We start from the raw sequence: 13,151 nt of genomic DNA on the forward strand, positions 1-13,151 counted from the left end.
TACAAAAGAGTCAATTAGAAAACTGCACAGCAACAAGGCTTAAGACATCTTTATTTAATCTATTACAGTCCAAATTTATCATGTTTCCTCAAAGTCAAAGAACATGTTTGAGTGTGTGAGCTTGAGCTCCTTTGTTTTGTGCATGTGTTTGTGTGTCTTACCTGTGTGTATGCATAAGTGTGATTATGTCGCTGCTGTTTCCTCTCCTGGTACTTCCTGAGAGACTCGAGCTTATCTGCCTCTAGCTGTTCTTCCAAAGGGATCTTGAATGATTTGAAACAACAAAATGGCAAATCAATCAATTTGTCATTAGGACAACACAGTTTAAATGAAAAACGAAAACTACCAGAGATTAAATGGTGATCTACCTCCTGAGGAGGGTTCCACCAGCGCTGAGCAATCGAAGGGTTTTTCTTCACTGCCTGGTCTCTGATCAGCTCCTGACGCTCACGCTCCAATTCCTGAACCTGACATGGAAAAACAAACCAGGAGAAGAAGAGTGTGAAAATGTACAAAGAGAATTTCCAATAAACTAGTGCACCAACAAGGAAACAAAGAAAGTTTTTATTGTGTATTGTGTACTGGTTAATGCCATCTTACAAGTAATGCTAACAGCTTTTCAAGCAACGTCAGTGTCACACAATCGTGTTGCGGTAAAATCACAGCAGTTGTGTCTCGATCATTCAGTATAAGGTGCTCATAAATCTCAGTCAGAGCTGTCTTTTTTTCAGAACAAACCACTAAAGCTCTTTCTGTGTCTGTTCCATTACTCAGCAGTTTTTCTTCCTTGGAAATCTGCAGCATGACGGGAACAATTTCTCAAGGAATTAAGTTGTACTCCTTGCAAACAGTAACCTTGCAAAATCGAGAGTCTTTGCCAAATCTTTTAGTGTATGAATAACTGTAACTATTGTGGGAAAGTGTCGCAGTTTCAGGCTTCTCCTGAGGCCTGTGGGAGGTTACATTTTGGACTGTGGTCTTAGTATGACGCTTTAATATTACTTAGGATCAAAAACAGTGTTTTGAGCCCCTTCTGTTGATAGAATTTCAGGGGATTACCATTGTTTCTATTTATGTTACCACATATGTCTTTTTGGGCTTTGATGTCATATCATGAGTCACTGACAGTTGCCACACACTTTCAATTTCAAAATTCCTTCCTTCAAGCCTGTATTTCACAATTCAATATGAAGTCTTATGTGGCAGTAAGATTACAGTGATCTCAGTCATGACCTTTCTACTTACGTAGTTTGTACATTAAAAAATGTTTCCAGGTGTTTTATATTTTATATAGTAATAATGAAGGAACACTGGTCTTTAAGAGTAGGCCTCTGGTATTAAAATAGAGCAACTGAAAGCAAGCACATTTTTTGCATTAAGTACTAATCATTTCATTTTATTTTGTTGTTTTTCGTGTTAGAATGGTTATTTATCATTATAAACAAAAGCATGCTAGTGAATGGGGTAAACCTACCCCAAGTAACTCATCTTTGCTTGTTTTACATCTTTTTTTTTTCATAAGACTTGATTTGATAAAACAAACCGTGGTCTCCTGTGGCTGTGTTTCTGAATAGCGTATTTGTTACAGTCTGATACATTATCCAGCAGCCTTTTACCTCCTCTGAGGGACGTCTCCTCGTCACCCTGACCTGCTGCTCCTCTCCAGGGGTGAACAGCTTGGCCGGGCGTTTCTCCTCCTGAAATGCTCGCAGCTCAAACTTTGCCCTGCTGCCCCCAGACTCGTCTCCCTGCGCGTGCCCGTTGGTTTTAACGGCAGACTCGTCCTGGTGGAGAAACGTGGTTTGTTTTTGTCCCTCCACAACGATCGAATGGTGATTGACAGGGGAGGAGGGTGACACACACACAGAAGGAGAAGTTCCATCTATGCTGATGGGTTTGGTGTGGCGTGACAGAGAGGAGTTCCCATTTGTGGGTGTGTCTGAGGCTGCATCTAACACCTGGTCCAGGTAGCAGATCTCCTGTGGAAACAACAGTCATATTTCAAAATACTGTGACAGAATGTGCTGCCAATTTCAAATAATAAAACAAGAAGTTAAAACCTTTTAGTTAACTTGTTTTGATCTGCATACCTGCACTACCTCACAGTCAGGAGTCTCTACTTTCATTCCAACTGGACTGTGGGCTCTGTTACTGGGACTGCTGAGACAGTCGTGCTGGATCTGCTGGCTCTCCAGTTCCATGGCTGCAGGCCTGTCAGTGATAACGCTGACTGACTCCTGGAAACTGACAGTTTTCAGGGCTCGCTCTCTCGGGACTGAGTCACTGACATCCTCTGCTTGCCATGATTTCTGTCAACAAAGAAACATTGGTGTTTCAGAAGCTCTGCTGGCTGAAGCTGACTGATAGTTGGTTTAATAAAGACAATGTGGACATTTAATAACTTTAGATATTATTTTGAAAGGTCAGCCGCTTCTAACCACTATCATTTAGACACATCAAATTCACACATGAATTTTTTTTGGTCTGCATTGCAGCAGAACACTGTGTTCTGACTGGTTCCCACCACTAAGGGGCGACAAAATACACACAGTTGCTCTGTATGACAGAAGACTGCTACAACAGTCAAAGCACTCAGGCGTTCTGTTTGCTATGTCAGCTTTGAAGACATTTCAGGTTGAAGATACACCTTTACACACATTCACTCGTCTTTTCTAGGAGGAGCTGCACTTAAGTGTTTCAGATTAAGCACCAGGCTCAGGGCCATGTTGTCAGTAGCTATTTCGAGAAGAATGAATGTCGTCTAAACACAAACGATTTTCCTAATGTGGTGCACGTTGGGCCAGTTCCAACTAATTGTCTGACTGATAGACAACTGCTACATATCATGGAATTTAATATGTACGGCACACTATTATAAAAATACACAGGTGACCTCAGGTCAGCTAACACGGCTACATCATACTTATTATACCATGGTTTGAAAGTATGTCACAACATTATGAAGCACATATCACCAGATAAGGCAAAATGGTGATGTTCTGTCATAAGACCTTTTTTTTTTTTTTTAAATATATTATGTTTCATTCTATAAATACACTTTTTAAACTTACATATCACTTGTAGTCATTCAAGGAAGAATGATACAGGCAGTAGCTGAGTCTTGTAAGGTCCATATTGATTGAAACATTAGTATGCACAGATCAGATCCTCAACCTGGTTTAATGAATCATCCTTCACATTCCAGATAAACCATTAATAAGAAGCTAAATTTACACAGTTCAGCCTCTCTTTTCCTGGACATTACTCTCTAAAAATGTTGGTTTCCTTCTTTACTGCCTTGTAGCCATTATAATTCATCCTCAAGCATGTGCGTATCTCTAACAGGAGCTTAACGAGGAGTTGTTGACCCCTCTTTTTAATATTTCAGTCTGTGTGAGGGGATTTAATGAGGATAACTTTAGTAAACTAGTCTGCTGATAAATTAACCATTAACCAACAGGTTATTAGAGAGAAAAGTAGCTGTCAACTTCACATACAAGTAGAAGTACTAGTAGTACTAGTAGAAAATATGTCACCAGGATTACAAATCTGAAAATTTGGGTGTTTTCAACATTTTGTCAGACATATCAAACACTTCATGAGGTCATCCTGAGCACTGGGATTTTATGAGGAGGATATTTTTCTTTTCTTTTTTTAAATCATAAACAACAAATAAAGAAAATAGTAATCATTTGACACAGCTCTGCAAAAGTGAGCGGCTTTTTCTTCTCTTCCACCTCAGGCCTCAGACAAACTACCAGACTGTCATATTGTACCATTTGGGAACATTCCTTCTTCTTACTATCCACAGGACGGGGTTTTGGACAATCAGTGGCATAATTCAGCTGGATTTATTGTCAACATGAAAATTAAGCCTGGATCACTTTCTTTTCCTCACGTACCACTCCCTCTTTTTGCTCCCTTTCAGTTTCTTGATCTACACTTCCTCTTCACCGCCCCTTTTGAGCTTTTTCCTTCCTCTCTGCTCTCTGGGATTGCTCAAATGCTGAAACAGTGGCCAGTGAAGTCTCTTGGAGGATTTGACCAGCTCTATTTAAAAAGCTTTGTGAAGGGACAGTTTCCTCTACATTCCCTTCACCTCCCTAGTCATCTTTTCTTTATTGCTCTCTTCTACCTCCCTTTTAATAAAAATGTTGTCTGAGTGCATCTTGGTCATCTTTTTGCTTCCATACTCTCTCTCTTTATCGATCTATTAACACATTCTCTAATGTGCCTCTGTAAAATCTAGTGTAAAATAACAATAGACCTCAAAAAACCAAAACACTGTCTAATGGATTTGTTAGTCTTCAGGGACAGTGTTTTTTTGTCCTAATTACTAACATCAGCATGCTTAAAATGCCAGTTCAATCAGGATTTCAGTGGACCCCCCCCCCCCCCCCCCAATATGGGTTTAACATACAAATGTTGGCTAATTACGACACAAGACACCTAAAATTAATGGAGATTTACTTTGTTTTGTAGGTTTTAAGGCATTAACATGAATAATATTTTTACTGGAAGATGGGGCTCAAAGAGCAGCTTACAGAATTTATAACAAGCCACCCAATAGTTGGGGGATTTTACCAGAAACCACAAATGTCAGTCTCATACTGGTGCTAAAGGAAAAGGGAGGAGAGCATGGAGTTTATTAACATTTATCCTCTGGGAAATTACTGTCTTTACAAATGTTAACAGAAATCTGCTAATAACTTGTTGTGAGAACAGGTTTGGCAATATATTAACATCTTCCAACCAAAGTTTTAAGTTTTTACATTTAATTAAAACTAAACTAAAAATTAAAACTGTATATGAAAAAAACTTGACTTTTGATAAAATATAAGACAAAACAAAAAAAACCTTTGAAAATTAAAGAAAAATATATAGGAAATCTGCTTAGATTTAGTGTTTGTTAGTTTGGAAAAAATCTATTATCACAGCGTCCCTGATGAAGCTTTGATGGATATGTTTATTGAGACTATGGATGTCCACAAGACAGTAAGTCAGCTGCTTTGAAAAGGTTCTGTTTTTATAGTAATTCTTGTAATGGTTTCCCTAAATCATCTGTTACACCTTTCATACAATAATAATTTAAAAGGCATAAACCAAAATGAAACCAACAACAACAAAACTGAAACTAAACTTTTCAAACACAAACTAAACTGAAACAAACAAACCAACTAACTTGGGAATGAAAATGAAACTGAACTAAATTAAAAACAAAAAGTAAAAATGACATAAAAAAGAATTCAAAAATACAATTCACAACAACAGTCACCTCACAGTGCTTTATATTGTAAGAACCTACAGTATTCTGGGAAAAACCCCAACACTCAAGTGACCCCCTGTGAGCAAGCAAGCTGTGGGAAGGAAAAACTCCCTTTTAAGAGGAAGAAACCTCCAGCCGAACCAGGTCCAGACAGGGGCAGCCATCCACTGTGACCGATGGTATGGTTAGAGGAAACAGAAAAGAAAAAGAGAGCATATGGGGACAGGAAATTACACAGGCTAAGGGAGAGAGGAGACCAACATTAATGACATGTTGCAGTGGTACAGAAACATGTGGGGAGTGAAACGAGGTGAGTGAAGAAGAAATGCTCAGTGCAGCATAACTAGGGGATGGTTCAGAGTCACGTGATCCAGGAGAGCAAGTTCTTAAAAGCAGAGAGTGCCTATTTCTCAAATCCAAACTGGGAGCTGATTCCACAGAAGAGGGGCCTGATACTTGAAGGCTCTGCTTCCAATTCTACTTTTAAAAACTCTAGGAACCCCAAATAAGCCAAGGAAGAATAGCTAATATGTAACTCTTTCTCGTCTCTAGTGCTCTCACTGCAGTTTTGGATTAACTGGGGCCTTTTTAGACAACTTTTAGAACAGCCTGATATTAATGAGTCCAGCCTAGAAGACTTTATTGCATGAACTATGTTTTTCAGCATAACTCTGAGACGTGTTTAGAATTTTAGAGATATTTATTTAAGGTTTGCAATGAAGGCTATATCATGATAAAAAAGGACTTCTTCACATGTCACTGAGGTCAAGGTTATGCCATCCCAAGTAAGTATCTGATTTCCAAGATTTGTAGAGTCAAATATAAAGAATAATTATCCAAACGTATAATAACTCTTCTTCCCAATCCAGCTTCCCGCTGCCTGCCAGAAAAAAAGCATTTCCTCGTGTATTTGTGAAGGTGTATGTATGCAACCCACACAGCACAGTACATAACAACAACCTCACAATACCCAATATCTTAAGCACTATGTCTGCTAATGACAAATGAAAACAATATGTGTGCAACTCTTAACTCTTGCTCAAATCAACGATAAGGAATGAGCCTCCACCTTGTGTTGCAATTCAGCAGCTGGCCTTTAAAGTGAATTCTTTACAGAATCAAATTCTCAAAGAGGGAGATCAGGGAAATAAAAAGTTATGCCAAAGAAACGCATTCATGGACTCAAAAATATTTACTCAATCCTGCAGACAAAAGAAATGTACTGATACAGTGAGCGAGACTGATACAGTCTCTAGAGACATTTGGACAGCTAACAAAAACACCACTTCCAAGAAGCGCTTTAGTGTGGACTAAGACCAATTTTATAATTACTTTCCCTGTACAGTGATTGGTTAAACTATCATAAAACTAATCGCAGGCTGTCTTATTACTTTTACTACAGGCAAGTCTCTAAATTTCACAGACATGATGAAATGACTCAGGGCATGTATTTGGGCAACTATTTTGAAGCTTTACCTGGTTTAATTTAAATTTCATAAAAACTGAACAAATCATAACTCAAATCTAATAAAAACTGCACAAAAAGTTGTTTGACTTTTCCCCCATATTAGTTAAAGACCTTTTTTATAATCCTGGAAGTTATTTTTCTACCACCATTTTTGCTGTTGTGGAATAGATTTCAATTAGTGATTCCCGGAGTGCCGAGTCTTCGACTTATAATGCCTATGCTACTACTTTATCATTTCAGCAAAAGGAATTCGAGGTTCTTTTTTCCCTTTCTCCATCTCTCATACATTCACACTCTGCCTTCAACAAGTCAAAAGATTTTTCACCCAGTTAATTATATTCGGGATCATGTGAGGACCAGATGTCCCTTCTTTTTACACACACTCATGCCCAGATAAGCTCCTCTGTCTACTTATTTGACCTGCTGCAAATATTACACACATTTATATGTGTGTGTGTGTTTTTATGTGCAGGAATGTGTGTGTAGGAGTCCGTGTCCAGCAGGCAGGACAGTACAGAGGGGGAGGATATCCTGTTACTGGCCCAGGAAAACAGTACTACAGTACAGGAATGTTTCATATGCAGTGCTATTCTGCTGCACACACACAAAAGGAGTGTGTATGTGACTGTAGCTGTGCATCAGTGCATGCATGCAAGAGTGCGTTCTTTCAAGGGTGTGTATTTGTATAGCAGGTGTGCATGCGTGTATGTGTTTGTGTGTTTCTGACTCCAATAGAGGTGAACTGACATTCCAGGCATAGCTGCCTGTCCTCAAGGCTCGGGCTCTAATACCTGTGATGAAGGACACTGTACACCTTCCCTGTCTGGCTAAAGGAGCAAGCTGTCTGCATGCATCTGTTTGTGAGTGTGAAAAGAAACCATCTGTCTATGGAAAAGAGACACAGCTCATAATGTGCTTGAATGTTTGAAAACTTCAGACATGTGCCCAATAGCTGTTACGTTTCCAAAAGCAGTCAAATATACATGAAGGATAAATAGCATTGTTTTGGCTGTAAGAGTAACATGAGTGTAAAACATGATATTAGGAGTCTAAATAGCCCTGCACCCATCTTACTATAACTTATTCAATTACATTGGGTGTATTATAATTTCATATTGGGTGGGAATTCAGTGGAATACAATCATGACTCTATATGAGTCAGCTAGAGTCGCATGTTCTGCCTCCGTCTCTGCCTGTCTCCAGCTATCACATCTGGAAATGCTTAGGCTCTGGCTGTGATACCCAAAAATCACAAATAGACACACATACTCTGTATCTGAGCACACATACTAAGCTGCATGCTGGAGATGTTGGATGGTGGTAGTGGGGAACACACTCAATAAGATGAGAATTTACCCAATTACATGGACACACACTTCATGACTCACAGGCTGTACACACACACGCGCACATACACACATTTTCCATAACTTTAATATCACGTCATGGTCTTTCGCTAGAGCACGCAAATCCACCAAAACACATGGCAAACATGAAGTGAAAGTATGATGACGCAGTCACACAAACACTCACACTACACTTCTGTGTAACCCAGTACAGCTGGTGTTGTCGTATCTGCTTCCTGACTGAATATGATCCTGAGTGGTAACCAGAGCCTGGTGCTGGTTTAGCCCTGTGTTCTCATACCCAAACACCCTGGATTGGGGACCCAGGCCAAACAGTGCTATTCACCACATCTTCTTTGTTTAATCACTATTCACGCTAGACAATTTGAAATTTCATGGCATAAATCAGTGTTTTAACTAATCCACGATGAGTAATAGGTTGGGAATGACAGCAGCCAGACAGGTGGACTGAGTAAGGGGGATACACAGCTGGGGTTAAACAGCCCAAAGTGCGCAGTTTAACATGACATTCAAACATCTGGACAAGCAAATCAACCGTATTTCAACTTTGGCATACATAACTTACAAAAATCTGTTAGGGTGTGTGCCTTGGATTGGATTTCTCTCCCTCCTCTATCACTTTCCCTTCTTCTCTGTTACAATATTCAAGTTCACAGTTACCTGCTCTAGATGACAATTCACAGGATTTTTCTTTCTTACAAATATATTTGAACATTTTTGAGGAAAACTAAGAAAACGTGAACAGAATATTTTACCATGTCTCTCCCAAATAAAAGTACAATCTAATGAACTAAATAACTAGATGTAAAGAAATGTCATAAAATGAATTTGTCAAACAAAAATTACTAGTTACTACTCACCTAATGGTGTCTTCAAGTACAACTGGATTAATCTATTTTTGAGATATCTGTACTTCCATGGTGTAATGTTTAAAAGCTGCACTGTATAACATCCGTAGATCTTCTTTCCTTAAGCTTTATCCGCTTTCCTATTTAGCTCTGTCCAGCCCTGGCCCGTCTCGTTCCCAATAGTGGGAGTGCCGGACTTTTCCCTAGCCAAGCCTTTTCCTCCTCTTCTTCTCCTCCTTTTCCTCCCCTCCCATCTCTTTTCCTCTCCTCCACAAAGCTTCTCCTTTCTCAATCACATTCCTGCCGGGCTACAACGGTAAGCTGTGATGTCATGGGCAAACTGTGTGCATGTGTATGTCTTTCCCCGCATGCACGTGCTCATGCACAAAGACCCCTTCTGTGCAAGCCCTCATATAAGCACAGGCAACAAAACATCCATCCTGTGCCTCCTCCCTTCCTGCACAAACTCTCTCTTTCCCCAGTGCATGCTGCTTGCCTACTTTCCCTTTAACCTATAACTCTTGTCGGAATGGAGCCGACAGCGAGAAGCAGGCGATGATGAAGAGATGATGACTGAAGAAAATAGGAGGGGCTGATAAGAGAGTAATGATATTTTCTTCTGTCATCATAGCATAGGACTGTTGACTCAGGCTCATATTAAGGTTAGACTGATTCACTGTCTGTATTCACCTTTTAATAAAATTAATTTAACCATGTCACCTCAAAGTATTTTACTATTAGTGCTTTCAGTAGAGAAATCTAAACCTGCAAGTTAGTGTTCATGTTGTGTGATGGGCTTGTCCCCCTTGTTAAAGATAAAGCACAGGCACAAATGGCAAATACCAGCATTAACTATCTAATTATACGAATCAGTCTTTGTATTCAAGCGTTACTCTAACGCTCTTTGCATGTCTCATTCTGTGTGTTTGCTGGGTCATAGGATCAGGCTCCTAGAAATTAGAGCTGATCTTGGTCACGGTTCACTTTCTCTGCTCACAAACACTACATAAGGACACAGCTGAAGTGGAAAGACTTTTGTCCAGTTTACAAGAGCAATTAGTCCGATTGTGTTAGTGGCTCCTAAAACAAAGGAGGATGGTGCTACAAACAGCTAAATACCAGTAAATGAAGATAAGAAGATTCCCTTTTTTGGCTCCACTGCCACTTGGATAGACACAGGAAATCTTTCCTACGTCATACAATGATAGTTTTTTATTTTTCTTAGAAATGTCTTAATTACATGACATTTATATGAATATTTGTGGAAATTGTAGACATTTTTTTAAAATCTAATTATACTGTAATTAGAATTATCTAATTGTATATTTTGGTTAATTTTTACTTCAATAAGCAGTTTTATCCTTATATATTGTATTTATTTTAATCAGCTATTCCACCCTATGTAAACTATATTCCTCCTTTTTACTGGTAACTTGCGATACTGTACTGAAAAGAAGCGCAGCCAGATGCGATACACCTGAAGAGGCATAAAGTGCACTCACTAATCTTGTTTTCTTTGACTATCAGGAGTGAAATGTCATCTTTCACACCTTTTAATTTTAGTATTAACGAGTATGTTTTTTCAGATCTTATTAAAACTGAAAGAAATCAGTATGAATATGTGGAAAACAGAGGTAAGAGAAGTTATTCTATATCTAAGGGAAAGAAAGCCCAGAAAAAGTTGTACTTGAGCGTGACAGGAGATAGCCTCACTGTGAATTCAGTCCTGACCACAATGAAAAACGACTTAAATCTTAAATTATATGTGAGCTGTGCCACTCCTGCCCCTTTTAAGTGCCCCTGTTTGAACTGACAAATCAGAAGCCATCAGTGAGTTCCCAGGCTCGAAATAACTCTGGGCCATATGATGAAGGGAAACTGGTCACAGAAAAGTGGGACACTAACCCAATTATCGCATATGCACCGGGGAGATTAATTTCAGGGAGGGGTGTAATGAACAAAGAAACTTGTGATGGTCATTTGTGTATGCCAGTGCTAGTAATTTAGTGATAAGCTAATTTCTGCAAACTTAGTACTGGATGTATTAGAGGAACCGTGAAAGATGAGAAAACAAAGAGTCACAGACTGAGGAACACAGCAGCAGTGTGAGTGATTGTGTAGTCATGTGTGTATTTCTATGTGTGAATCCATGCAACTGGGTCAACACTATTGATGCCCGGAGCAATCTTATGTCATGGAAGTAGATCATGATTGATTAAAAACACAGCAAATGACACATTTACTTATTACAGCATGGCAGAAAGACACAGCTCTACCCCCACCACAATACTTATGCATAAAGTTACAAGTAACTTTTTCACATATTGTACCGCCAAAACAACAAACCCCCAAAAAACACAGTGTGAGGTTCCTAATATGCGAAGGGTTAATCTGACAAAGTTCAACATGGGAGCCCAACTGCTGCAAAATCTGGATTCCTTGAGGCAAGTTCTCAATGAGTGACATATTTTTTTACAGGTCACGGGAGACCACAAAGCCTGCAGGCAAGCAGCAACCTCTGGGACTGTAAAATGAAGTCAAGCTTCAAATTGCAGTTATGCCAATAGCTACTTGAAACTGGCTCCAAAACTGAATCAGTCCCCACAGACTGCCATGTTAAAATGCCCAACTAAAGCATATTTGCAGCCAGGAGCAAAAAATGTTTTGTTTCTCTATGGATAGTTTAACTCTCAATAACAACAAATTTGCATGCTAACAAAACCTTTGAATCCTAGCTGAATGTTACATTCAATGTATAGTCATAATTCATATAGATCTGCAAACAGTAAGTTCGTATTTTCTGCATTATCCCAGCTAAAATGAACATCAGATTAAAACTCCTTAGTATTGTTAACAATTCTATTTTATATAACAAATAAGGACAGAGCTAGTTTCATAAGTGGTCACCACAGCGATTAGCACTGCATGTTTGAACTGCCAGATTGCCAGATGCCCTTCTTGATGCAACCCTAAAAAGATTTGTGTCTCCTCCCGAGACAAATAAAGACATAGCTGGAAATTAAAATGCTTCATTCTCCTTTGGAATTTGTAAAAGTATTGCTTTTACACATTTATAGGAAGTTTGAAGAGGGTTAAACTAGGGCTGGGCGATATATCGAGTTTTTTAAAAATATCGATATATTTTCATACGAGATATAAGATGTGACAATATCGTTTATATCGATATAGTCTATGTTACGTTATAATTATACTTGTGGAGCCGCAGGTTTGCCTCTCTTTCGTCCACTTTTGTCTCTACACAACGTTACTCGGCCTCGCCTCTCCTTCACTGAACCCAACTCCCCCTCCCCCATAGCTTCACCTGCAGGCAATGACAAGATGAAAGCGGAAAATCTCCGTTAGCGAGTTACCGTGCGTGGGGCTGGACGGCGTCAACATCTTAGCGAGCTAACCGCGCTAACGAGCTAACCGCGCTAACGACATGCAGCCCGGAGGGGCTGCACGGCCTAAAATCCTCTCCTTTTCTCAAAAATCGACAGTGCGCCTTATGTATGAATTCTGGTTGTGCTTACTGACCGCGAACCGATTTTATGTGGTACACAGCGCTCAGCAATCTGTCAAAAAATGTTTTAATATGACTTTGCTAAGCTATGGAGCTGCACCGCTTGATGGATTGTCGGAGGATTACGGCTACCGAGGAGGAGCCTCGCGGAGTGATACGTACTGTGTGTGTATAAGGACCACAAATGGCACCTGTTCAGAGACGTGGTGCAGCTGTGACATCTGTCTCTTTGTTATTATGCTCAGCATCTATTAGTTTACATTTTGACTGCACAATTGTGAGCTTTTTGTTATGCACAAAAACAACATTGTTTTCTTTTATTTATGGACCATGATTATTTAATAAATGCTGATAATTTATTTTTGAGTAATATCTACGCTGTATGTAAATAAAAGTGCCCGTGTGACATCTGGGACACAGTGTTACTAAGAACTCTCTTTTTGTTCTTAACTTATGGCTTTTAAAAAAAATCGAGATATATATCTTATATCGCCATCCAGCTAAAAAATATCGAGATATGAATTTTGGGTCATATCGCCCAGCCCTAGGTTAAACCATGAAAATGAACCAATCTATTTTCTAAATGACCTAAAAACAATTTTCATGAAGATTTAGGAAATATTATCTATTTCCAAAAAAAGGCTGGCTTCATAACATCTGGTTGAGGTGAAATGTGTCA

At 39.2% G+C, this 13,151-nt stretch overlaps 1 protein-coding gene across 4 annotated transcripts in view; it reads right to left on the minus strand.

The window, feature by feature from the left end:
* LOC120714237 (A-kinase anchor protein 2) overlaps positions 1–13,151 on the minus strand; it is a 91,754-nt gene that overhangs the window by 7,839 nt on the left and 70,764 nt on the right. For all 4 annotated transcript variants that reach the window (XM_040000356.1, XM_040000355.1, XM_040000357.1 and 1 more), the window contains 4 exons: positions 2,091–2,309; positions 1,617–1,979; positions 369–467; positions 162–263 (listed from right to left, as the gene is read on the minus strand). In XM_040000356.1, coding sequence (XP_039856290.1) covers positions 162–263; positions 369–467; positions 1,617–1,979; positions 2,091–2,309 — 783 coding nt within the window. The remainder of the gene's footprint in view (positions 1–161; positions 264–368; positions 468–1,616; positions 1,980–2,090; positions 2,310–13,151) is intronic.

This window comes from Simochromis diagramma, unplaced genomic scaffold (genome assembly GCF_900408965.1).
Source record: "Simochromis diagramma unplaced genomic scaffold, fSimDia1.1 OVJJ01000596.1, whole genome shotgun sequence".
Classification (NCBI taxonomy): domain Eukaryota; kingdom Metazoa; phylum Chordata; class Actinopteri; order Cichliformes; family Cichlidae; genus Simochromis; species Simochromis diagramma.